General features: G+C 33.6%; 2 protein-coding genes across 3 annotated transcripts; both read right to left on the reverse strand.

Moving 5' to 3' along the window:
• Positions 1 to 577: 577 nt before the first annotated feature.
• LOC11422976 (phosphomannomutase/phosphoglucomutase) lies at positions 578 to 11,606 on the reverse strand. Of its 2 annotated transcripts, XM_003591849.4 has the most exons (18): positions 11,449 to 11,606; positions 10,662 to 10,877; positions 10,043 to 10,109; positions 9,629 to 9,812; positions 9,093 to 9,145; positions 7,901 to 7,989; positions 7,375 to 7,611; positions 6,863 to 6,927; positions 6,469 to 6,529; positions 6,274 to 6,391; positions 6,114 to 6,195; positions 5,946 to 6,018; positions 5,727 to 5,788; positions 5,132 to 5,227; positions 2,201 to 2,355; positions 2,016 to 2,112; positions 1,377 to 1,454; positions 578 to 1,286 (listed from the first exon to the last, which is right to left on the reverse strand). In XM_003591849.4, exons 1-18 carry the CDS (start codon positions 11,453 to 11,455, stop codon positions 1,179 to 1,181), a joined length of 1,848 nt encoding a protein of 615 aa, XP_003591897.1. In that variant the 5' UTR covers positions 11,456 to 11,606; the 3' UTR covers positions 578 to 1,178. The 2 variants fall into 2 exon arrangements, with proteins under 2 accessions (XP_003591897.1, XP_003591896.1); XM_003591848.4 differs by lacking the exon at positions 10,662 to 10,877 and having other exon boundaries at positions 11,449 to 11,605.
• Positions 11,607 to 18,011: 6,405 nt separating this feature from the next.
• On the reverse strand, positions 18,012 to 20,946 carry LOC11422977 (uncharacterized). Its single transcript, XM_003591851.4, has 3 exons — positions 20,612 to 20,946; positions 19,700 to 20,096; positions 18,012 to 18,512 (listed from the first exon to the last, which is right to left on the reverse strand). Exons 1-3 carry the CDS (start codon positions 20,766 to 20,768, stop codon positions 18,224 to 18,226), a joined length of 843 nt encoding a protein of 280 aa, XP_003591899.1. The 5' UTR covers positions 20,769 to 20,946; the 3' UTR covers positions 18,012 to 18,223.
• Between the last annotated feature and the right edge of the window lie 3,579 nt (positions 20,947 to 24,525).

Raw genomic sequence — 24,525 nt, forward strand, 5'->3', positions numbered from 1 at the left:
TATGTAATATAATATCAAAACTTATCCAAAATTTGTTGCGCCATCTGCTATCAAATATCTAGTCCTAACCGTAAGGAGGTAAGAGTCTCATGTTAAAGGAGATAAGGCATGAACAGGAGTTTATAAATGAGTGATATCCTCACATTATAAGTTAATTGAGTAAGATTGAGTTAGTCCTGACCGTAAGGAGGTAAGAGTCTCATGTTAAAAAAGACAAAGGCATGAACATGAGTTTATAAGTGAACAATATCCTCACCTTATAAGTTAATTTTGTAAGAATGAGTTACACCAACTATTATTCTAATCCAACTATTATTCTAATAAACAAGTGGTATCCATTTTCATCAATGTCTATTTTTCAATCTACATATTTTGAAAAAAATAGGGTGACTTAGTGTGTGTGAATCAATTTTTGTATGCATATACAATTACTCCACCACCATATATCAGTATTATTATATAAAAACTACAAACCTCTCTTAGGAGGGTCTGAAGCACCTCAATCACAATCTTACCATTTAGATATGTCATAATATTATTTCATAACGTATTTATATAGATAATGAAATATGATAAATGTAAATATAAAACTTTTTTCTTCATTTCCCTTTATACCTGAGTGAGTGCACATAAACAACAAATCGTAAGTTAGAATTGCTGAGCCACTGTAATTTGCAAAATACTTAACTCCTACCCAAAAAGTTTGCAAAGAATACACTCTACTCCCTACCAATATATCACGAGTTCCTCTGATATTGGGTTGAACTTCACGGTAGTAGGGCTTATAATTCCAATTTTATTTTTTTTCTTGTCAAGACAAAGATATTGAAAACCAATAGATGATTCTTTGTGCAAATAAAAACCCACATCCGGTCAGCTGAGCCTTCAAGTTCAAACGCGTATATAAAGTCGATAATAGCCAAGTCAAAGAACATCAACGTTACAAAATTACACCACAAATAGAGACGACGCTACTCTCAAAATAGGATGTATCACTAACTTCCATCTCAGAAACCTCGGATATATCTAATCCTTAACAAATGATCTCACTCTTGAACAGCCATATAGTTTTTGTATCACATAATCAAGATTCTAAACCTTTAATTCACCTCAACCCGCTGCTGCTATGTTAATAGAACCTCTTTGTATAATGCAGAAATAGAAGCGAAAGCATCAAATTATGATCCAACAAATTTGTTCAAGGCTGATGTGTCTAAACCTGCAAACTCCTTTACAGCTGCAAGCACAACAAGTCCAAGCTTGACAGCATCGTCGTTATTAGATGCCTACAGTAACAAGTATGTTCATTTTGAATTAGTTGTAATGCTCAAATATAGAATATAAAAATTCCAACACAAGCTGCTAAGGCATTTTACCTCAATGTTAAGAGGAAGTACAGGATCATGGAGTGATAATCTAAGAAGGAACCACCCACCATAGCCAGAAACTCTGATCTGATTGAAGATTATAACAGCCAAGCAATAATGATTAACAATTTATAATGGAAACACAAACTCGGCATACCAATCATTGCAGATTAGAAATTTGCACAAATCATATTGTATTCTACTTCGAACTCCGGAACATGTGATAGTCATAGGGTCTGTTTGGTAAGACACATTTGAGCTTATAGCTTATAAGCTCGTATGATTAAAATAGACCCATTAAGTAACTGTCATTTACTCACAAGCTTATAGCTTAATTTTATGAGCTTATAGTGTTTTTTTATAAGCTAATTCAAGTAACTTATAACTTAAAGCTTATAGCTTATCACTTTTTATCTCAATTTTACCACTACAATTTTACCGCAAATTTTACCAAACACTACAAATTCAATTAACTAGCTTATCCTCTATCAGCTATAAACTAGCTTATAAGTCATCAGCTATAAGTTAGCTTATCAGCTATCCGCTATGTTTTACCAAACAGGACCATAGTATAATTTAATAAATACAAAACTTATGATGATAACACGTAATTAGTTAAACAAGCATAAAACAGAGATATCAGCATACCCCTTCATAATTCACAGGAGCCTTTTGCAGGTTTGGATCAGAGCTAATAGAGTTCTCCAAATGTTTCAGAACAGTTTCTCCATATTCCCGAAAAGATCTGAAATATTTGGCATGTTAATATGTCAGTGAACTCAACATTAACATATGGATGCATGCTAACTAAGAAACGTCATACACCAGCTTACCCTCCTTTAAGGTCTGGATGGTTCTGGTTTATCTTTAATCTCAGTTCTGCAGCAAAAGCTGGCTCCTGGAGTCCTTCTATTAGACCAGTCAAAACATTGCTTCCTCCACCCACACCAGAAGCTCTTGCAGAAGCAAGTTTATTTAAGATCTTGACCTGCACAATGTGTGGCAATTCTAAGTACTAATTATTATTATTTATTTTTTTGAAACGGAAAATTTTATTAAGCAAAGCTAGTAAAAGACATACTCAGCCAGAAAAGGGAACAATACAACTACAAAACCCATAGCAGCACTACCCTATTAATGCAATACAAGGCATCACCCCTCTAACTGTCTTAGCAGCAAAGTAAAAACACTACAGCAGCCCGCCTAGCTGATCAAGCAGCCACACAAAAAACCAGCCTACTGCACCAATACACAACTGTACAAATAACAGCAGCAAAAAACCGGAAAAAACAGAAGAAAAAAAACCGCAGAAGAGAACCGAGGCAGTCATAGGGCGAAAAAAACAGAAGAAAAAAAACCTGCAGAAAACAGCAGGGACCAAATTGACCACCCCTCTCCAGCACAAAAAACCTGCAGGCTTCCTTAAATCCTTCGCAAAAGACATTCCTTTGGATTCCAACACCATTCATAGTACAAACACGGCGATATAAGAATACGATCCAAAGACCAACGCCACGATATCACCTTTATCTCATCCACAATCTCGCCCACCTCCGTAATTCGATTATTAAATACTCGATTATTCCTAGCTTTCCATAACACCCAAATCGTGGTATGCCAAATAAGCCTTAATCCGCTACGAGTTCTCTTATTCCTCTCCCCTCCGCTCCAACACTCCCAAAGAATGAAGAAGTTAGGGGGAATTAACATCATCCTCTCCCACCACCCCATAACACCCTGCCACACTCTACCGGCAACCTCACAATGAAGAAAAAGATGAATTGAGGATCCGTCCACCCTTTCACATAAAGCGCAACACGTAGGGGCATCCTGCAGAAGAACGTTTCTCACCAAGAGATTCACCCTAGTTGGAATTTGGTTATGTATAAGCTTCCAAGAGAACGCAACAACCTTCGAAGGTGCCAGACTCTTCCACAATTTTCTAAACACCTTTTTCCTCCATACTCCACAAATCTTCTCTCAGCAATAGAGCTTCAAGTTTGCCATAAGTTGACTTAACCGAAAAAACCCCAGCTCATCCAAATTCCACTTCCATCGATCAGCCTCGTGGGACCCAAGTAACCCCTCCAAATCTACCAATAAACTCGCAAAAAGTTGCTCCTCCCAATCAAAAAACTCCCATCTCCAATCAAAGTTCCACACCGTTAAAGCACCATCCTCCTCCCCTATCTCTCCCACCATTGATTCTTTTTGATTTGAGATCAAAAACAATCTAGGGTATTTACTCCTAAACGACCGCTCCCCTCGCCATTTAGTACTCCAAAAACTAGTGCTCATACCGTTCCCAATGATTCTAACCAACTCCTAGTTAAACCACCCTTGAGTGCCGAAACTATCTAAATTGACAACATCCTTCCACCAACACGAAGCAATCCTCCAATTATCAACCATTCCTCCCTCCAACATATTAGTAGCATTTGGCCCATATTTCTCCAATAAAACATCTTTCCACAATGCAACTTCACCATCCAACAACCTCCACTTCCATTTCACCAATAAACTCACATTAAGTATTCTAACATCTCGTACTCCTAAACCCCCGTTCACCTTTTGTTGACAAACCAACTTCCACCTCACCCAACTAATCTTCCTACCACCTCCCACTCCTCCCCAAAGAAATTCTCTTTGAATTCTCACTATCCTCCGCCACACCTTCGTAGGCATCTTCAAAAAGGATAAGTCATTTAACACGGAATTTAGGAGAATAATTCTACCACCCAAACTAATGTACTTATGCCCCCAAGAATTCAACCTCCTGCCCAAATGTTCCAACAACGGTTCCCAAGTCAAAATACTTCTCGGCTTAGCACCCACCGGAAGCCCCAAATACTTAAACGGGAGGTTTCCTTGACTACAATTCAAAAAGTTACAAGCCATCTCCATAAAATCATTTGGAACATTGACCCCAATCAAACAACTCTTAAAGAAATTAATCTTTAATCCGGACGCCATCTCAAAACCTCTAAGAGCCTCCTTCATTGTCCAAAGATTATCCACCGATGCTTTCCCGATACATAGAGTGTTGTCGGCATATTGAAGATGAGAGACCACCAACCCATCTCTTTTAAACTCAAACCCCTCAAAAAGCTTAAGCTCCACCGCATTCCTCATGACTCCACTAAAACCTTCCGCCACAAGCAAAAAAAAGAAAAGGTGCTAAAGGATCTCCTTGTTTAAGGCCTCTTTGAATATTTATCTCCTCCATTGGGGTTCCATTAACAAGTATCGACATGGATCCCCCACACACACACGCTTTCATCCCCACTCTAACCATCATGTACTCCAAAAAACTCCACTCCACCGAATCATACGCTTTCTCAAAATCCACCTTAAAAGATCAAACGTTGCATCTTCTTTTTCTTCTCATAATCCACCGAATCAAACATTGCATCTTCTAAGTACTAATTATTAAAACAAGTCTTTGACCTAATGATCTAATTCTTTGATTCTACAGTCTGACGCCCTATCACGTTCTAATACGTGGTAGTATCAAGTTAAGGGCCATTTGGTATAAAGCAAAGGCGGACGTTAAAAACTTGCCGAGCTTCCTCATAGAAGAGCACGCAACGCGAAAACAAAAAAATCATTCAGGGTTCTTTCTAAACAGTTAACAACTTAAACTTATAATTGTGTTGTTCTTTAACAGTTTCCTAACAAGTATATCGATGTTATATGAATTGATTAATAAAGAGATTAATTTGGCAATTATTACTTTCCCAAGTATTACTAGGATAAATGCTTACCATTAGGTATGCACCATCATCAAGCCAATTGTTCTCCTTAAGAGCTCCATGCCCACTGGTTTCAATTGCCAGATGAGACTCCTCCCCAATAGAGTTCTGTTAGCAATATGGCCTCCATAGTTAAATATTTAGCATATATAGTTATAATAATTTATCACATATATAGTTATAATAAGAAATTCAAATGTAATTTATCATGAATATATTATAGTTATAATAAGAAATCCAAATGCTGAAACAGTATCAAAAGAAACAAGATGAAAAATACAAGAGAGAAACCAAAGACCTCTTCAGGTTGAGAAAACCCTTTCAGTTTTCATTTCCTATATCTACTTTTAGTTACGAAAATACAACATTGTTTGTACTTTGTTTACTGCATTTAAACATTTGCACGTGAAATAGTGAAAACAATATTTTATTGTGTTTCTATGTTTAATGTACAACATTTTTCTAAACCAAACAAGCCCAAGTATTTTACCATGCATAGCTGCTGTCAGATTGATTCTATTTTTCAATTTATTTGACTTCTATGAGGACATTTACAATAAATTTAGTCAAAAATGCAAAAGGTTCAAATTTGAAGTAGCATTTTTACCAAACGAATAGCTTCATCAATCACATTTTTGTAGCCTCTCTTGAACCGATGATGTTTGCCACCTGAGAAAAAATAGCATCAACATGTAAAAAAGATATTTATGAATTCAAAGTAACTTGCAGTTCAAATTGAATTGAAGACATTGAAGCTTATGATAAACACTTCAAGGGAGGAGGGAGGGATAGACTAAATGCCATGCCAATTTAAATTTGTCCATACCAAGTTTCTTTTCGATAAATGTGGTAAGGCCATCCGAAGTCACACTGTCTGTGACAATAGTTGTTCCAGGATGCTAGGCAGTATGATAAAAAGGAAACAGATTAAGAAGTATACAGAGAAGTGTAAGCTTGAAAAACTACCAGATATAGCTAACAATAAAAGTCTTACTTCTTCAAGAACAATAGCTGCCATCAAGGCAATCAAACGATTCCGGTTGAATTCACGGCCAGTGGAATCCACAGCAGCAGATCTAGAAGAAAGTCACCAATGTTCATTTAAAAAATTCAAACTTCAAAGTCAGTGAAACTGATTAATAAGAAGTCATTACCTGTCCACATCAGTATCAAAGATAATTCCAAGATCAGCTTTGTTATCAAGGACTGCCTTGGTTATAGCTTTCATTGCTGTCTTGTCCTCAGGATTAGGGATATGGTTTGGAAACAAGCCTGAATACAGAAACCATTGTTACTCAAAGTCCAAGTACAATGCCTAGCCGAAAGTATTCCCATAATAAAGTTATTACCATCAGGCTCCAAAAATTGACTACCAGAAGTTATTGCCCCAAGAGGTTCCAGCACCTTTGCCTATTATTCACCAAAAAGCAACAGTGAATATCAAAATCGATGCAATTTGTAACCATTCCCAATTAATTATACTCTCTACAGATTGTTCGTTCTTCATCACTTTCAAATAGCGTGCATATTCTAATATTTGGCCTTCCACAGATTTGTAAACCATATGCTTTGCATAAAAGAGTTGCCAACACTCACCCAAAGAAAAACCAGTATAGATTTTTTTTCTGATATATTCACTGTAGAATTTTTTTCTATATAAAAAATGGTGATTCTTTTATATGAAAGTAAAAATGTCTTCTACAAAAAGCAATAAATGATAAGGAGACTTTCAAAGAAACTTACGGCAAAAAAACCACCTGCTCCATTCCCTGCATCAACAACTATATGGAAACCCTCCAATGGTTTCTCTGTGGGCAGATAGTGCAATAACAAAAGCAGCACATTCAGAAAATAAATGACAAAAGAACTATAAATCCTACAATAACAAACTGAGTTATAAATGCAAAATAACTGAGTCCATTATTCATCTACTTTATTTACAGAACAACCCAGTATTTGTATCTCCAAACCAGTGTTGTCAAATATCGGCTATGGCAGATTACAGTGGCGGAATTTTTGACAACTGCCACAGCTAATTTGTGAAGGATTGCGACACCATGGCATTTTATGGACGAATTGTCTTTCCACATGGTCCACCATCAATAAAACTGCTCCAAATATTTTAATTGTTTAATAAAAAAAAACTTAAGCAAATGGGTCCCACCAGATTGGGTTTGACCCTTTCGTCTCGTGGACCCGCCATATCAGAAGCTATAAAACCACCAAGTTACCATTTTATTTCAGCAAAGTCGTACCTATGTTTCCAGCTGCTTTGCGAACTGCTTTTACTAGATCAGATGTATACACAGTCATGTAATCAACTATTTTAATAGATAATGAAGCCATTATCTCAGAATTTTTCAAACTTTCATCTGTAAATTGATTGTATATGTTTGCAGCTCGCTCTAAGATATCTTTGATGTCAGGCTTTCCAAGACCACCAGCATTGGTGAAAAATTTGAATCCATTTCTGTTGAAAGGCAGATGACTTGCTGTTCACAGACAGGGACATTTAATAATCAATACATGAATTCATATCGAAGTTCACTAAAAATTGTCATTCACTACCCGTGGACATTAACAAACGAAAAATGATAATATACGCAAACAACATGCAATATGAAAATGGCTAAGCTTAATTGTGAATGGTTGTGTATGATCCCAACTGGAGATATTCTCCACAACTCACTATTACAGTTTCAGTAAAAAGGGCTTTTTCATAGAAAGAAATATTGTTCGGAGACACAAAAGATATCAATTGACTACAACTTCCTAACGTACCTGTTATCATAATAGACCCGTCAACAGGACATAAAAATGCTTCATCCTTTGTGAGTGTGCTATTGAACATAGCTGGCGTTGATGCTAATCTACAAAGAAAACAATAGTATTGATACATTATACCATTGAAATAGTTAGAATAATAAGGCTTAAATGCAATTTTGGTCCCCTTATCTTCAGAAAAATGAAGGTTATTTTAAAATTCGGATCTTTAGTCCCCCTATTTTACTCCTTTTTTTTGTTGCTGAATTTGGTCCCTCGTCTCATATTTGTCGCTCTGGCATATTAATTTATGATGTGGCAGCCCTTGTTAGGCCACACTGAATATCTATGTCAGCAAAAATATGCCTAATAAGTGCTTCCACGTCATAAGTGAATAGACCACATCATCAAAAAAAATCCCAAACATGAGATGAGGGACCAAAATTCCAAAAAAAAAAAGAAAAAAAAGTTAAATAGGGGGTCCAAAGTTTCATTTTTTTTTAAATTACGGGGACCAAAAGTGCATTTAAGCCTAACAGTAGCTACTAGCTACAACAGTGAAAGTCATCAAATGAACTTCACATTTATCAAAACTGAAACACATGGAACTAGTATCTCTGACCCCCCTGAACTTATTGAATGGTTATGTATTGAAAGATCCTAATAAATTTTGATATTGTCGAGAAAAAGTGAGAAGGTGAAAGAAAGTGTGAGAATTGAGAAGAGAGAGGATTTCTGAGAGAAAATCTGAGATAAAACAGACAACAACATTAGACTCAACTATAATTGTGAATATTTTTTGGAAAGAAAAACACATTCTACACCTCTGTATTTATAGAAGACAGAGATAAAACAACATTAGACTCAACTATAACTGCGGAAAACAAATTACAAACTAACTACGACTGTAAACAGACAACAACAGATATAAATATAAAATAGATTCAGTGCAACCAGCTGAACAATAGTTTGCAGCAAAACAAGTAATTCAAATTATAAGTATCAGACCAAAACGTTATGCAATTAAAGTCGATAACCTATGCTAACCTAGAATACATATTATATCCTAAAAATCAGTATCAATGAATGAATAATCTGCTTGGCCAAGCGACTACATTCATTAGAATTCACCACAACTGACACTACCAGTCCTTCCGCAAATAATGATTATGAATAAAATAATGGATGCAAATAAGTAAATGTCACCCACCCATAGTGGACAACTTCTAGGCCGGCACCAGCAAGACCTCGAGATATCGCATTCTGAAATTGGACAAGTTGATAATCATAGTCAGTTTTAATTTAAAATATAATATATCAAGCTATTCAACCATATACATACTATCAAACTACGAAGCTTGTAAACAAAAGTATTTTTTGTAACAATAATTTCAAAGTTTCAGTTCACTCCCAAGATCAAACTACTAAATCATTGCAGAATCAAATATAAAAAATCAAAGATTGTGCATTATGAAAGTCTCCAAAGAAGAAAGCAAAAGTTAAAATGAAGTGTTGAACCTCTTTTGACCCAAAAGACTTGCAAGTGGCAACAACAAAATAAAAGAAACATGTTTTCAAGTTATTACTTATTATAGTTCACTCCATCTTTCATGTATCAGAAAATGTGCATGTAATGGACACCAGAATTCTCTTCAAAACCATTATAAAATTTGGCACAATCAACAAAGCCTTTGATATTTTAAAGGTTCCTAAAACATGAGCAATGGTATGAGGAACAATTTAGACCTGTAGCAATTTGGCTGATATCCGGGAATCATGGCCAATAGAAACTCTCAAATGCTGAGAAGCATCTGCTTTCTTTTTCTCCACTAACCATCCAGCGAAAGCAGCTCCTATTGCTTCAGCAACAGGTTCAGTGAGGTTAACCCCCTCTCCCTCGACACCATCAAGAGCCACACCACGTATGTCACTATGTAAATTAGTATTATTTAAAAGTATTACGCAAGTTAGCATGCAGCAAGTTAGCTTTTTCTAGTGTATTCTAAAATCTAAATGGTGATGTGCAACCGCAATTGCGGCCACGATATAAAGGTTTAAGAGGTCTCTGCAACAGCATCACAACCGCAATTACAGCTGCAATTTGCCGCATCATCAAGATTTGAAACATAATCACAATTGCAATTTAAAACCATTACTAACCTGCCATTTTGAAGCTTTTGAAAGTCAGTGTTGTCAAGATATGGCACTACAGTAGAAGATGCAGAAGCTGCAACAGAAGTCCAAATGGAAGAAACGAACATCCATTAGAAAACAAAAATGTTAAAAACAGCCAAAAGATAAAGAGTAAATCAATTCTGTCAAAAATCAAAAGGAAAATATGCCCTTATACAAATACTGATACATTAGCACGCATTCATATAAAAAGCTGGGGAAAGAAGTGTTAAACTCAGAGAAATGAGGGATATTAAACTCAAAGAGACCAAGAGAAATGAGGGTCAAAAGTCAAAACTGTATCCCGCTTCATTCTGATTTCTCATATAAATACAATGTATTTACAAGTTGTCAAGTTGACTTTCAACCCACTAAATTAGCAAAACTGACATGTATATATTTACAGCTAATTATGCTAATTGAAAGGATGATTATTTGACTATTACAAATAAATGTGCAATCTTATAGAATTTGATTTGCCATTAATTCCATTGACAAGAAGGTGGAAATATAATCAATATTTTAAATTTAGAATAGACCATTGTAGATAATATATATGTTATTGACTTCATTTCAACCTGTATGATAATAAGAGTCTAGAACGGACCATTGCAGAGAATATTTCTCTGGATAGTGATATCATTCCGGGGTTTCGACAATGTGCGCAATTGCATGGAAGAGATACCAGTCCATGTCAACTTCCCTGAAGGAGAGGGAAGCGAGTTGCGCATATAAGGGGCACAATAGTCCCTTCGACTCGACTGTCTATTCTGTTGGCAGCATTGTGAGGTAAAAACATTTTGGACAATCTTCCCTGATGTTGCTGCAAATAAAAATTTACACCTTTATTAGATTTCTGGTATCAAATTTAAGTCTCTTACTCTCTCTTATATTGCCAATTAATCAAATTTTCATTCGCTCAGTTTTATGGACATCTAGGGAATTGAATGAGACATCATGTAAATTTGTTATTACTGCTGTTAACACTGTTAATGTATAGAGAAAAACAAGAATCTCATGAAGCTTCTAGTTCTAGCAACATCCAACCCAACACTTCAAATTCAAAATCAATACCATTTTAAACTATACTAAAATTAAAAATAAAATTGAAATATTCAGGGCTTGTATGAATTAGATTATTTGAGCTTGTCTACGTGCATAACCACTTGTGACACTGTTTGGAAGAACTTACGAAAACAACTTATTACATATTCATAAGCTGTTTTCAGCTTTTTTTCCATAAGCTCATGAAAACAGCTTATAGATTATACGAAAAAAAATTGATTTGATTTTATCTTGTGTTATGGAAATAGATTATATGATAAGTGTTTTATGCTATATGCTGCAAAATAACAATACTATTGGATGAAATGGGAAAAGGAGTAAAAATTGACCTGCCATGTGGATGTGATGAAATTAAGTTGCAGAGCAATTCAATTGGCACAGCGGAGAAACTGAGGTAGTTGATGATGCTTGCCTAACTTCTTCTCTAACCTTCCACACCAACACAGGTAACAATCCTTCGCACGTGTACGAGAAAAGACAAAAGACAAGAACAACAACAAAGTTTTCTCTTTTTTTTATATATTTTATTTTGCTTTTAAATAGTATTTCTTTGAACAAAAAAAAATTATTAGTATTAGTTTTTGACAAAAAGATTATTATTATAGAAAAGCAGAAAAGAATGGTTTCTTACTTTTTATATGAATAATTTCTTACTTCTTTTCTAATTCATTATAAGTATTAAATGTAACAAAAAGAATCTTAAGTTTTTAAACATAAAAGATGTTATAGACCTTAAAATAAATTAATAGATTTCTTATGGTTGATAAGTTAGTTTTTAGTTAGAAAAATATTTGCAGATCATTCTTTATTAGAGAAGATTGTTTGTAGTCTATTCTTTATCATAGAAGATAATTAATTTTTTAAGTTCATTGAATAATTGTCAAATTATTCAATAAATTTAAAAAATAAATTGTCTATTAAAATAAAGATGAAAGTAGTAGTTCGTAGTTTATAACTTAAGTGGTTAAGATTATGATATTTGATAAAATGAGTGATTGAATTAATTTGTACCCTTATTAGACTCTTTCTGATTTTAAACTTTACAATTGCCTCCTTAAGAATGGCTTAGCTAAGCATTTGCATTGCCGGTGGGAGAGAAAAATTGATGGGTGGGTGAACATATTGAGGGCAATGAGGTTGTGGTGGTGAGAGGCTTCTCAATTCTCATGAATTACTCACATTGGTTCATATAAATATTTCAACATAACACATAAACTGAAACATTCAAAGATGCATATATTTTCCATAACACTATAACAATGCAATCCCTCCTTCAAAATCTCTTCTTCTTTGGAGAATCTTGCACAACAAGTTACCAAGTGACGAGAACTTGTTTAGTAGAGGTTGTTTGCTTCCTTCCATGTGCAACATTTTACCTTTGTGGCAATCAAGTAGAATCTACTCACGTCTATTCTATGATTGTAATTTTGCAAGTTAATTTATTTGAAACAAGCTCAACTCCACTCTATCTTTGCAGTTCAACCATAACGCTGTTACTGCTACTTGAGACTCGTGCAATTGAAATTGATATCAACAATGTAAATTGGTGGTTGCTTCAATGTGGTTTGGTATTGCAGAAATCAAAGAAGATTTTCAAACTCAACAATCAATCCCAAATCAGGGAATTTGTCGATCTTAAGGACTTTAGTGTTAAAATTCATAATCCAAAAGATGTTATTATTAAGGAAGTATTCTTGCATCTCCCTATCCTTTAATCCTAGGAATTTATTCTTCTCTTAATGCATAGATTATTGGTACCATGAGTGCACTGGAAATTTCTCATCAAAGTGGTTGGGTTCATCTTTGGTTGGAGTGTGATTCTATGTTAGTAACCTTAGCTTTTAAATCATAAAAGATTGTTCCTTGACATGTAAGAAACAAATGAAAAAACTGAATTTCATATTTTTCTAGCAAATTTTTTACACTTTTTTGCGTTGTTAAACCTTGACAGTGATTATGCAACACTCTACCTATAATTAAAACTCTACAGCAAAAATTTATACAATATTCAATATTCAATCCGCAGTAATACTAATATTCTCATCACCCTAGTAGCTATGTGTTCTACGTCAAAAACTTGCTCATAAAACGCAAGGGCATTTGTTGCACGAGAATATTGTATCTGCATTGGACGCAAACATAAGCATTACCGTTGTTAGCCACTTTATGACGATTGCACCTTTGTTAGCCATCTAGAGCACGAACCAGATCAATGATCAGTGACAGATCCATGTACAACTGAGAGGATGGCGCTGCATCCCTTAAAATTGTGAGATTTCCGCCAAATTTTCTATCACATGACACTAAGAATCCCCTTGTATTTGAGATCTGCATCATCAGACCCAAGGATAAAACCATAGAAGGACTGATGTAGTGCGGTAACACGTTTTGACTTTTCTTATTACTAATTAATTACATCTGTTAGCTGTCAAAAATGGTAAGACATTTTTAATACTGTGTGGACAAAAACGCTTTTGTTCTCGTTGAAACGTAGTCATTATCTGTGTAGAAGGACCAATAAGAAATTGGTTTTACATCAAAGGAAACCAGGGCACACAACTGCAGTGGCCTACGAGAAATGTTTTCCCTCTTAACTCTAACTTCTTTGTTTATTTGTTTTCTTGGGCACAAATTATGAAACAAAATACGAAAATTACAAAGAAGAAAGTCCATTTTTTTCTTGGTAAAAACTTTTCTCTTTTTGCTTACGAAATTTGACTTTCATTTAGAAAAATTGAATGTTTTGAAAAAGCAACAAAGTGAGTGAGTATGAAGGATACTTATATTTTCAATTAAGTTTTTATTGCGTTGTTAAAACAAGTACTATGGAGGGAAATTACATTTGTCGTGTTGGGATAATTACATTTTCTCACATAAGAGAAATCTCTCTTTATTCCCTTCAACACTTACCAATGAAGAATGTCGGAATTGAAATCAAATTTGGTAAAAAACTTTTTACGCGTAACTAAAACAAAACGATCCAAAAAAAATTTCATTCTCTTTCACGTTAGCTATTCGAAATTTCGTATTTTTTGAATTTTTGACTCAATAATAATAAGCAGTTCGTCGGAAACACAACCTCACTCGCCATAATGCGAAATCAAAACTTATGTGACGCAAAGGTTCTTTCTTTCTCTCTCACTCTCGCAATGAAACATAACTAAACGAGGGTTCACTTTCTAACAAATATAATATTTTCTTATGAGAAGGAGGAAATGGATACAATATTGTTAAGAAAGTGACATGACATGAAAAGAAAGTTAGATACTACATCAATGTTTTTGATCTAAACATTATCACTCTTCTAATTTCAGACTTGGATAGTAGAAAAAGCGAACACATTGTTTGTTTTTTTTTTTTGAGAGATGCGATTCGTACATTGTTGAAATAATTGGGCTTGTAATTCTCTTCATTTAATTTGGGACATTTTTGTGTAGTGATATTTAATGCATTTTTTTAAAGGGTGCTGTTAACCGATGCTCCCGGGACACTGGTTAATGAGCAATAAATAAATGGATTCCCTTAATTAAAGTTAAAAATAAGTCAATTGATGAGAATAATTAAAAACAGTTGTATTTAATACTTGTAAAATTTCTTTTCTTTTACACGATTATACAACACATTCGCCTCCTTTCCTTTGAAACCTATTCATGGAAAGCCTATACACACACGTATGCATACCAATATAAAAGAAAGAGAAAATTCACACCCTATTCAAACAGGAAAAAAAAAATATAGGAAAGAGTACAATAATTAAAAAAGAGCTGTAATATAGTACCGGTAGAAAATTGATGGTAGAGATATTTTACTTTATGAAATTGAGAAGCAAGATTAAATGATTGTGTCTTTTTAAAGAGCATTGAATACAACTTTTTTTAATTTAATTAGTTGACTTATTTTTCTTTTTAATTGAGGTAGAACAAGTGGGACATGTTAATTTAATGTTCCTTAACTAGTGTCCCGGGGGCACCGGATAGCATTACCTTTTTTTAAATGCATTTTGTAAATTGAAAAAAGATCTTATAAAAAGAGACAAATTGATTTTACAAAATGGTTTTATAGTTAGGGCTGAGATAGTAATTTGTTTATAAAATAATAGAATGTTACAAAATTTTATATGGTTATTTATAAATAAAAAATCAATTATTTAATAGATAATAGATGCATAACCACTTTATGTTTCTAACGTATACTCCCTACGTTTCAAAATATAAGCAAAATTCACTTTTTAGGTTCATTCATTTAATGATGTATGTGGTTCATAATATAGACCACATACATCATTAAATGAATGAACTTAAAAAGTAAATTTTACTTATATTTTAAAACGGAGGGAGTATAATATTTTGTCTCACACAACATGCATAATTTATAGTCATATTTAATAGATGAATAATGGGAGAAATATGTACACCTTCCGGTCATTATTATAAGCAAAACTTTACATTTTAGATTCATTCAATTAATGATGTATCTGATCTTTATTATAGACTATATACATCATTTAATGAATGAATCAAAAATAAAAAGTTTTGCTTATAATAGTAATCGGAGGATGTATTATTTACAAGATATATAAGTGTTTCGTGCATGTAATTCGGTATGTTGTTTATCATTGAAATTGATGAGTCCAAGAGTCATATTTAATATATGAATAGTCATACTTGCAAGACATATTGATGGTTCATTAATGTAGTATGTACTGTATTGTTTATAATTGAAAAGGATAACGCAAATAGAAAATTAATTATGCGATGTTACCGATTTCCACATGCAAGAAAGATTTCATGAACCCAACTTGGAGTCCCACATCGATAGTCATGAATCCGATGCGAGGATTATATAGGATTGGACAATCTTCCCCTTTGAGTCATGGTTTTGAGGTAGAGTTAGGTTCAATCTGTATCATACGATATACATATTATTTCTGCTACTTTATTGTTTATTCTTTTTTAGGACATGATTTTTCATGTCAAATTTCCAAAAAAAAAATCTCACTCTGATTCTAAAAATTGGTGGGGTTCCTTTACTTAACAAGATCCTCTCCATATTAAGGATCCCTATTAGAGAAAGAAAAAATAGATACATATTAGATAACATGCAATAATATAAGAACTCTCTCCTGAGCAACTAACGAGCTCCATATTTAGAAGAAGTAATAAAATATGTACAGTTGGTTCCACTTTCAAAAGATGCAATATTCTATGAGGTAATTTATAATTTAATAAATAAATTACTTTTGTATAATGATATAAAATTAGTGTGACTTATTTAAATATTTTTCATTGCAGTCCCTGTTAATTAATATATTGTCATTTGAGTCATTGAGTCCTATATTTTTCTTAGAAAATTATAAATAAATAATGTGTACATGTGATGTTCATTTAAGGAGATTTTATTAGTGTACTACCATTGCAAATGCTCTAAGCTTTTGTTTATACTTTTGTTTGACAATAATCATGTTCCCCAATGCTTGCGTTATTTTGTAATATTCTAAGCAAAAACTCATTCAAATATATGAAGAGTACGTATTATCTAACTTAAAGAGAGAGATCAAGATGGATAGATAAAAAATTTCGTGGACTAAGTTGAAGAATTTTTTTAAGGGAATTAAAACGAAAAGTTAAAATATTTATATGGACCAAAAATATATTTAACCTAAAAAAATGTATTTTGGATTTTTAAAACAATTCAAATCATTTTGATAATAATAATTTTATTTGTTTTACCTAGAAAGTCTATTGTTGGAGTTCGTCAAGGTCTTATATTCCCACCTATACTAATCAGATTTATATTTTGTATCTATAATTACAAATTATTTGATATAGAACTTAGGTAGGAATTGCACCCCAAAAAAAAAAACTTAGGTAGGAATATTAAATAAATGGAATACTATACTCCATACTTGCAATACTATTAGTTTTTTTTTTTTTGGTGGTCAGGGTTTGAGACCTTACATATATTTAGAGCTGTCAAAACGGGCGGTCCGGCCCGGCCGGGCCAAGGGCTTTTAAGGGCCGGGCTAAAAAGCCCGTATTTTTTTCTTCCCTTTTCCATTCTTTTAAGTACGGAACATACATAAATATGCCGGGCTAACGGGCCAGCCTGGGCCCGTATCAGTCTCTCACACACACAGACCACAAAAAAAAAAAAAAAAACAGTTGTATTTTTTGCGGGCTTCCGGGCAGCCCGGAGCCCGGACGGGCTAGCCCTAACGGGCCAAGGGCTTTTACGGACCGGGCTAAAAAGCCCTCTTCAATTTCGGGCTTCAATTATTCGGCCCAAGCCCTACATTTTATTCGGGCTTTCGGGCCGGCCCTTACGGCCCGGCCCATTTTGACAGCTCTACATATATTATACACTGTTTCTACTAACTAAGTTAAGCTCTGTCCCTACCAACTATGTTAAGTTCACGAAGACTATAATACTACTAATTTAAATATACTATAAATACTTTTAGTAGTATTTAAAAATAATCAATTTCTATTTATTTTTTTGTTACTATTTCTATTCGAATAGATTAATATTGGTTGTAACCAAAAAAAGAATAGATTAATATCGGATAGAATAATATCCCTACCTATAATATTTCTAGCTAGCCACGAGCCCACGACACAATATGCTACTTGACAAAAAATTATTTACACTAATATACCAGTAACAATTTTATTCGAAATAAGCATCGAATATTATTGACTTTCTTTTGATATGCACTTGAATTCGGCGTCTCAACTGACTGACAGGACGTGGATTTTGTATTTGTGGAAAGAATCATGTTTGGTTTTCAACTTCTGTCTCAACAAACAAAAACAAAATTGTGATGACAAACCCTTGCAGCTATTGAAGTTCAATAAAAATTCAGCATAACTCATGATCTTGGTAGGGTATAGGGTGTATCCGTTATAAGCTTCAATTCTTCATTTAGATATGAACTTGGGACTACAAATGAATGCCAATGTAACTATACAAATGTTTCTACCTTGCAATTCCAAAGGTTTACTTACACACGTCGAATAGACGTCCCATCTTACTGCATTTCTTTTCTTCTTAAATACATTACATTGTACAACATAAAAACTCTAATCTATGAAGTATCTAATTAGTTTAAGAAACTGCTGATTTGTTGAGAAGCTTCATCATGAAGTTGAACTTCACATCTGGAGAAGTTTTTGGTTGAGGCCAGTTAGCTCCTCCCGGAACCTTTATAGATTTGAAACCTTGCCCTTGGTATAACTTTGTTGCTGCAGGATTTCGTAAATCGCAGTGTAATGCAATGGCACGACATCCCCAACTTCGGGCTTGTGATTCTGCCTTAGCCACCAATTGTTTAGCTATTCCTTTCTGTCTAAATTTTTCTCTCACTGCCACATTTGATATGTATGCAACTCCGGTCCTACAATATTTTTTATATATGCAAGTTATAGCTATAACCAAAGATTCACTAGTAAACTAGGAACCTAAATACATAATCTAAAAAGCCTAATACATAGTTAGAACCATAAATAGTTAATCATTTTGAAGACTAATGGAGGAATCAAAAGTTTTCATTAAAAAATAATGATAAAAGTAAGATTTCTAGGAAATATAAAACAGCAAATAAGATTTTTGGCATGTTTCTTTTAACCGATAATCTATTCTTACCTCAGTGATCAATATGAAGAGATCCTAACTTCATTTTTAAACAAGTGAAAGGCTACAAACTAACCACAAAGAAACCGTCGACGCGCCATGAAAGAACATGTACTTAGTTACTTTTACAGCAAAACACAAATGAAAGACAGGTTTTATGATACATATTACTCCCTGGTCGAAGAAAAGACAATCCTCAAGACCAATGATATCATTTAATAAATGCAATAATTTTGATAGCTTGTCCCAAATATTACTCTACATTAAATGCTAATGGAGGATGGTGAAACCTGCTATATATATGGAATAGATGAGAAAATAATCAATTAATGCATCTCAAATTGTGCATTTTTTTCTCATAATTGGGAGAGAAAAAAACTTCAATCATTTTCTTATACATGAGACTAGAGGGAGTATATGGCTAGTTAAAACAAGACAGGCTAGAACCATTGAGGTCTATATGTTTTTGACAGAACATAACTATCTGAAAATTGTTAGTGCATGTCTGGACTCTGTAAGACAAAAGTGAATTCAGACACAGAAATAATTTTAAAATGACAGAACATAACCATTGAGTAGAAAAGATTTTGCTTCTAGAATTGATTTTTAACTTATAGCAAGACTTTGTATCTTTTGCTTTTAAACATGATTTTCAGTTTATAGTTTATTGTTCAACTCACTTTTACATCCATGTATCTAAACATAAACCACTATACATTCAACAAACTTTTAATCAAAACAATTACACAAAACCAATTTATTCAAAATCAATTTTCATCACCATTGCCAATTAGAGTGGGCTAATTTAGCTTCTTCAAAAAAAAAATCATCACCATTGAACCAAAAGCATGAAGAGACATATAATTCAATAGTTGAAACAGTATATAGGCCAGATTCATGTCATAAATCCTCACTCACTAAACAAATCTTCAAAAACAAGTTTTAACTCACCTTCTCTGTCGCAGCGGCCCCTTTCTAGGTAGAAAGTCTGCAACAGTATCTACTGTTAATATGCCAGCCACATATCCCTTGTTGAGGCTTAATTTCCCATCAAAACCTGCAATCTTGAAGTCGTCACTTCCAAATAAGAAAGTTTGATCAAGTGAACTGCCAATAACAGCAACCAGACAGGTTCTTTTGCAACCATTTGGTAAAGAGAATCCTGCTAACATAGCCACCAATCTATCCATCCTCAACACAAAATCTAAAGGAAATGAATATTCAGGAAAGAAAGAGCTGCAGTGAGTCTCTGCCACTTCCCAACAATCCTCTATTCTTGCCTCTCTAACAGTGATCTCAGGAGACACAGTTGAGAACAAATCAACAACTTGACTGGCTCTGCATAATCCTACATCCAAACACCATAACTTTAAGTTCCTTAACATCACAAATTAGGAAATTCTTCAGCACCCCAAATATCCATTTTACTCATTAACTTACATAGATGGCTAGCGTAAAATTGAGAGGGGTTAGAACTTAGAGTTATGCGTACAACTTGTATTTGAATACTACGATCCAGTTTACAATACTACCTAGCTAAACCTATCCACTTATCAGGAACTATGAGTCATATCCAACAGTAGCATTGCCAATTGTAGTAAATAAATAGTTTTTCGACATTTCATTTTTCAATCAAACCTACCTCCCTTCGAATTTAATTCATTTTCCCCACATTCTCAGAAGAAAAGTTGATCAATGCTTTCAAATTTCACAGACATCATCATCAGCTAGCAAGAATTGGATAAATTTCACATATTCAAGTCAAATAACAAAATTAAACAGTTTGACCACAAATTCAACAAACCCATCTACTAAATTCCTTAAAAAATCAAATATGGTAAGTTTTAAAGTTGAAAAAGTTACCTGATTGAGAGGGAGTAAGAAAAGAGAATTCATGAGATGAAGGTGAAACCCAAGATGGGAAAGTGGTTGATTTCTTAAAATAAGTATTAAAAGATGAAATTTTTGAGGTGTTTATAGGTTTCGGAGATACTGAGGTTCCAAGTGGAATTGACCGCATTTCGTGGAGGGTTGTCTTTGAGCTCAAAGAAAGTGTTGTTGTTGTTGCTGCTTACAAGAGTCATAACATAATAACACTGAGAAGAAGGGTTAGAAGCTGGGTTACCCTTAACAAATTGGTTGGTTTAAGTTACCAGTTTCCAAAATTGTGGGGTCCCTGGTATTGACACCAGTTAAATTCCTTGAATCAATCTACAACCTTGCCTTCTGATATTTTTTTCCCCTTGCTATAAATGTTTCCTAAATTTTTTTTTGCTATAAATGTTTTTCCTTTTTTTAATAAGTTGCTAGAAGTGTTATGATTAGATTAGATAGATAGATAAATAGTGCTGTTTAATTCAGTTGATATGGACAATAGATAATGTATGCAAAGTCTGGGGTTTAAACCCCGGCCACTACAAAAAAAAAAAATATAGATAAATAGATAGTTTTTTATGTGTAAGTGTAATTCTAATTTTGTAACTTTTTTTTACAAAAGTGTGTTCTGTTTGTAAATAAACCATGCCATCAATTTTTCTTGCTGGCTTATGGTGGATTTGGAGGAACCGTAATCCGATGTGTTTCACTAATGAAACTTTGTCTGTTATCCGTCTCAGTCTCAATATCATTAATACAGCAAACACAATCAGGTCCTTCCGTCAAAACTCTAGTGGTGCCCCCATCCCCATCAAGTTTATTCGTTGGAACAGTAACATTTATGTTGGCACCATTTTGAATGTCGACGGAAGCTGCATGATTTGGTGGTGTTATTCGCAACCACTTAGGCATTTACATAACAAACTTTTCGGGTTTCATATCCATTTCTCAAGACATCCTGTTTCCTGAACTAACAACTCTTCATCAAGGTTTAAAATTGACAATCTTCTTAAATATTGAAGAAATGACTTGTTATTCTGACTCTTTGCAATCTCATAAAGGAGGATATCTCTCAGTACCACGTTTATGCGGTTCTCATTCAGAACATCAAAGACATCATGAGCTCTAGAAATTTTACTCTTCAACATACGCTTAGAGAGGGCAATCAATGTGCGGATTTTATGGCCAAATTTAGAGCCTCGACTGATGTCGACTTGACAATTCACTCTTCTCCTCTTGAGTTATTACTCCCTATGTTGAGGACAGATTAAATAAGGTCCCTTTTTATTAGGCAATAGCTTATGTTTTATTTTTTTTCTGTTTCTGCTCTTCTGTTGTTTTTAGTTTTGCTTTGTAACCAAAAAAAAAACCATGCCATCTAAATAAGTTTAGTATTTTAAAAACATTGAATATTTTATCATAATTTCATAAAAAAAAAGTCAAGGGCACAAGTTTAAAAAACTAAATATGAAAACTTTTTCTTGGGAATTATACATTCATTGCATTAAAAGTTTAAAATTTTATATTTTCAAAGAAAAATTATCTTTTAATTCCATGAATAAAAAACGGTAAGTAATTTGTATTCATTTTTTAGGAGTAATTAGCAAACTCTAACCCCAAATGAGTAATGGTTCATACCACATAATGACCAGAGTTATCTGCAAGCGAATTGTGAGAAAACAAATATTGCGAATATTGTGAGAGACAAAATCTATTATGCAAATATTGTGAAAGACGAGATGCAACCGTAAACTATGTTAATCATGTCTCCTAATTCTTTTTATTGTAAGGACCACTTACTCTCTTTAATTTTATCTTTGTAAGGAATTTTGGAATTTTTATCTCTATTTCGAAGTTTGTGGATTTATAGATTAGATTATATATTTTTATCCTAGTTTGGAATTTTTGTTTAAAAAAAAAGTGTGAGAATTGAAAAGTGGTAGCACATATTCTTATAAAATTTTGTTATAAATCAATTGGACTAAACCCAAAGAACATATAACTCACATGGATTCACCTTCTTTAAAGTGAACAATTTATTTTAGAGTGTAAAATAAGTAATATCATATTAACAAATCAAAATAGAAAATTACTTAAAAAAAAAAATCAAAACAGAAAATACTAGTACATATATATCATTACAAATTGAGTTTGTAAAAGTCTAAACTCATTGTTTTTTTTTTTTTTTTTACTTTACTCACTTTAAATGATTCAAATTCAAAATCATTTTAAAGGATGTTCGGCCCATTATTCATTTCTCGATCCATCATCATATTACCCCCGTAATAAATGTTATAAAAAGAGGAGGGGTGGAGGTAAAAAAAAGTTCCATCGTAACTCCGTCACAAACCACCATGACTACCATGGCGGAATCAGAACTAAAAATATACTGGTGCCTTGAATGTGACATGAGTGTATCTCTCATTTCTTCTCCTTCTCCTCTATTATTCCCTTAAACCTATGGACTCTCCTTTTCCCCAAAACAACGCGGAAATGCTTCTCTATTCTTCCCGCTTCAACCATTTTTTTTTGAAGAAGCCCTTTCACTATTCTCACCCCCTCCCCCCAAAACTCACACCGAAACAATAACCCTCACCTCAACACTCCTCTCTTTACTTGACGCTGCGCCGTTTGTACGGAAGAAATCTCTGTTAATGAAGAAGCCAAACAGCTACCTTGCAATCATCTCTACCACTCCGGTTGCATTACTCCATGGATCCATCGCCGATCTTCTTGCCCTATCTGCCGCTTCCATGTCAACGACAATGACGTAGATGACGAAGAAGATGAAGATGTTGATGCTGTTACTGTCATGAGTCGGATGGTACCGCGGCTGTTGGAGTTGTCGGAGGATGATGATTTCTATGGACTGAGAATCACTATCAACAACATTGCTTCCGGTCGTCATGCTCTTCATGCTTCCGTCGCCGGCGATGATGGTGGTGTAATTGGAGAATATTAATGCTGAAATTTTGGTGTTCGAAGATTGCTAAAAATGATATACAATAAATAAACGTGTATTCATGATTATGGAAACTTTTAAATGCCAATTGATTGAGTTATTAACTACTGCTACGCTACACATTCGGATTTTTTTTTATGATTACTCTTTTCCTTTTTTTAGCATATAAACTTGTTTGATCACAAGTTATGCCCTCTAGGCTCTAGGACTATTATAAGTAAAATTTTCATTTTTAGATTTATTAAGTAAATGATCTATTTGATTCACTCTACTTGATAGAGAAAAAAATATTGATTGTGTATTTTTTTTTTCCGTTAATAGTATTTGTTGTGGGGAGAACTTAAAAAGACAGTATAGATTAGAAATCAGATCTTTGTTACAGTTTTTTTTTTTAAGGATAATGTTTATTATGGTATAGTGTATATAAATATAGATTCAAGTTTCTCCTTTAAAATAATATTTGACTCTGTATAAATACAATTAAATTAAGGGTTCTGCTAACCGGTGCCCCCGGGGCACTGGTTAAGCATACCATAAAATAGAATTATTACCATAAAAGGAAACTGTTTTTGATATTATTATAAATTAATTACACAATTTCAATGCATTAACTACTATATAATTTCCTTTTTCATACCATTAACCAGTGCCCCGGGGGCACCGGTTAGCATTTCCCTTAAATTAAATATATCAACTCGAATAAACTGATTTTTTTTTTTTTTTTTTTTTTTTTGTAAAATATAACCGGAAAGTTTTAAAAACACGATGAAACATATACAAAATCAAGCGCTGCATTTGTGTTGCTCTGAATAGTAAGGCTATATGATCACTTGCAATTAAACCAAGTTTGTAGGGTAGCAGTTCTAAGTATTTTCAAAGACTTATAATTAAACATATCATAAATAACAAAAGAGATAATTCATGCTAGGAAAATCAATTG

Source organism: Medicago truncatula, chromosome 1 (genome assembly GCF_003473485.1).
Source record: "Medicago truncatula cultivar Jemalong A17 chromosome 1, MtrunA17r5.0-ANR, whole genome shotgun sequence".
NCBI classification, from domain to species: Eukaryota; Viridiplantae; Streptophyta; class Magnoliopsida; order Fabales; family Fabaceae; genus Medicago; species Medicago truncatula.

Excerpts from the sequence above, each read along its gene's own strand:
- LOC11422976 (XM_003591849.4), bottom strand. Across the intron at positions 7,612-7,900 it reads CGGGTCTATTATGATAACAG|CAAGTCATCTGCCTTTCAAC; the intron begins GTACGTTAGGAA and ends GTCTGTGAACAG. Across the intron at positions 6,392-6,468 it reads TCAATTTTTGGAGCCTGATG|GCTTGTTTCCAAACCATATC; the intron begins GTAATAACTTTA and ends TTCTGTATTCAG.
- LOC11422977 (XM_003591851.4), bottom strand. The coding sequence starts at position 20,768 with ATGCGGTCAATTCCACTTGGAACCTCAGTATCTCCGAAACCTATAAAC. Across the intron at positions 20,097-20,611 it reads TCTTACTCCCTCTCAATCAG|GATTATGCAGAGCCAGTCAA; the intron begins GTAACTTTTTCA and ends GTTTGGATGTAG. Across the intron at positions 18,513-19,699 it reads GGGCCGCTGCGACAGAGAAG|GACCGGAGTTGCATACATAT; the intron begins GTGAGTTAAAAC and ends AAAATATTGTAG.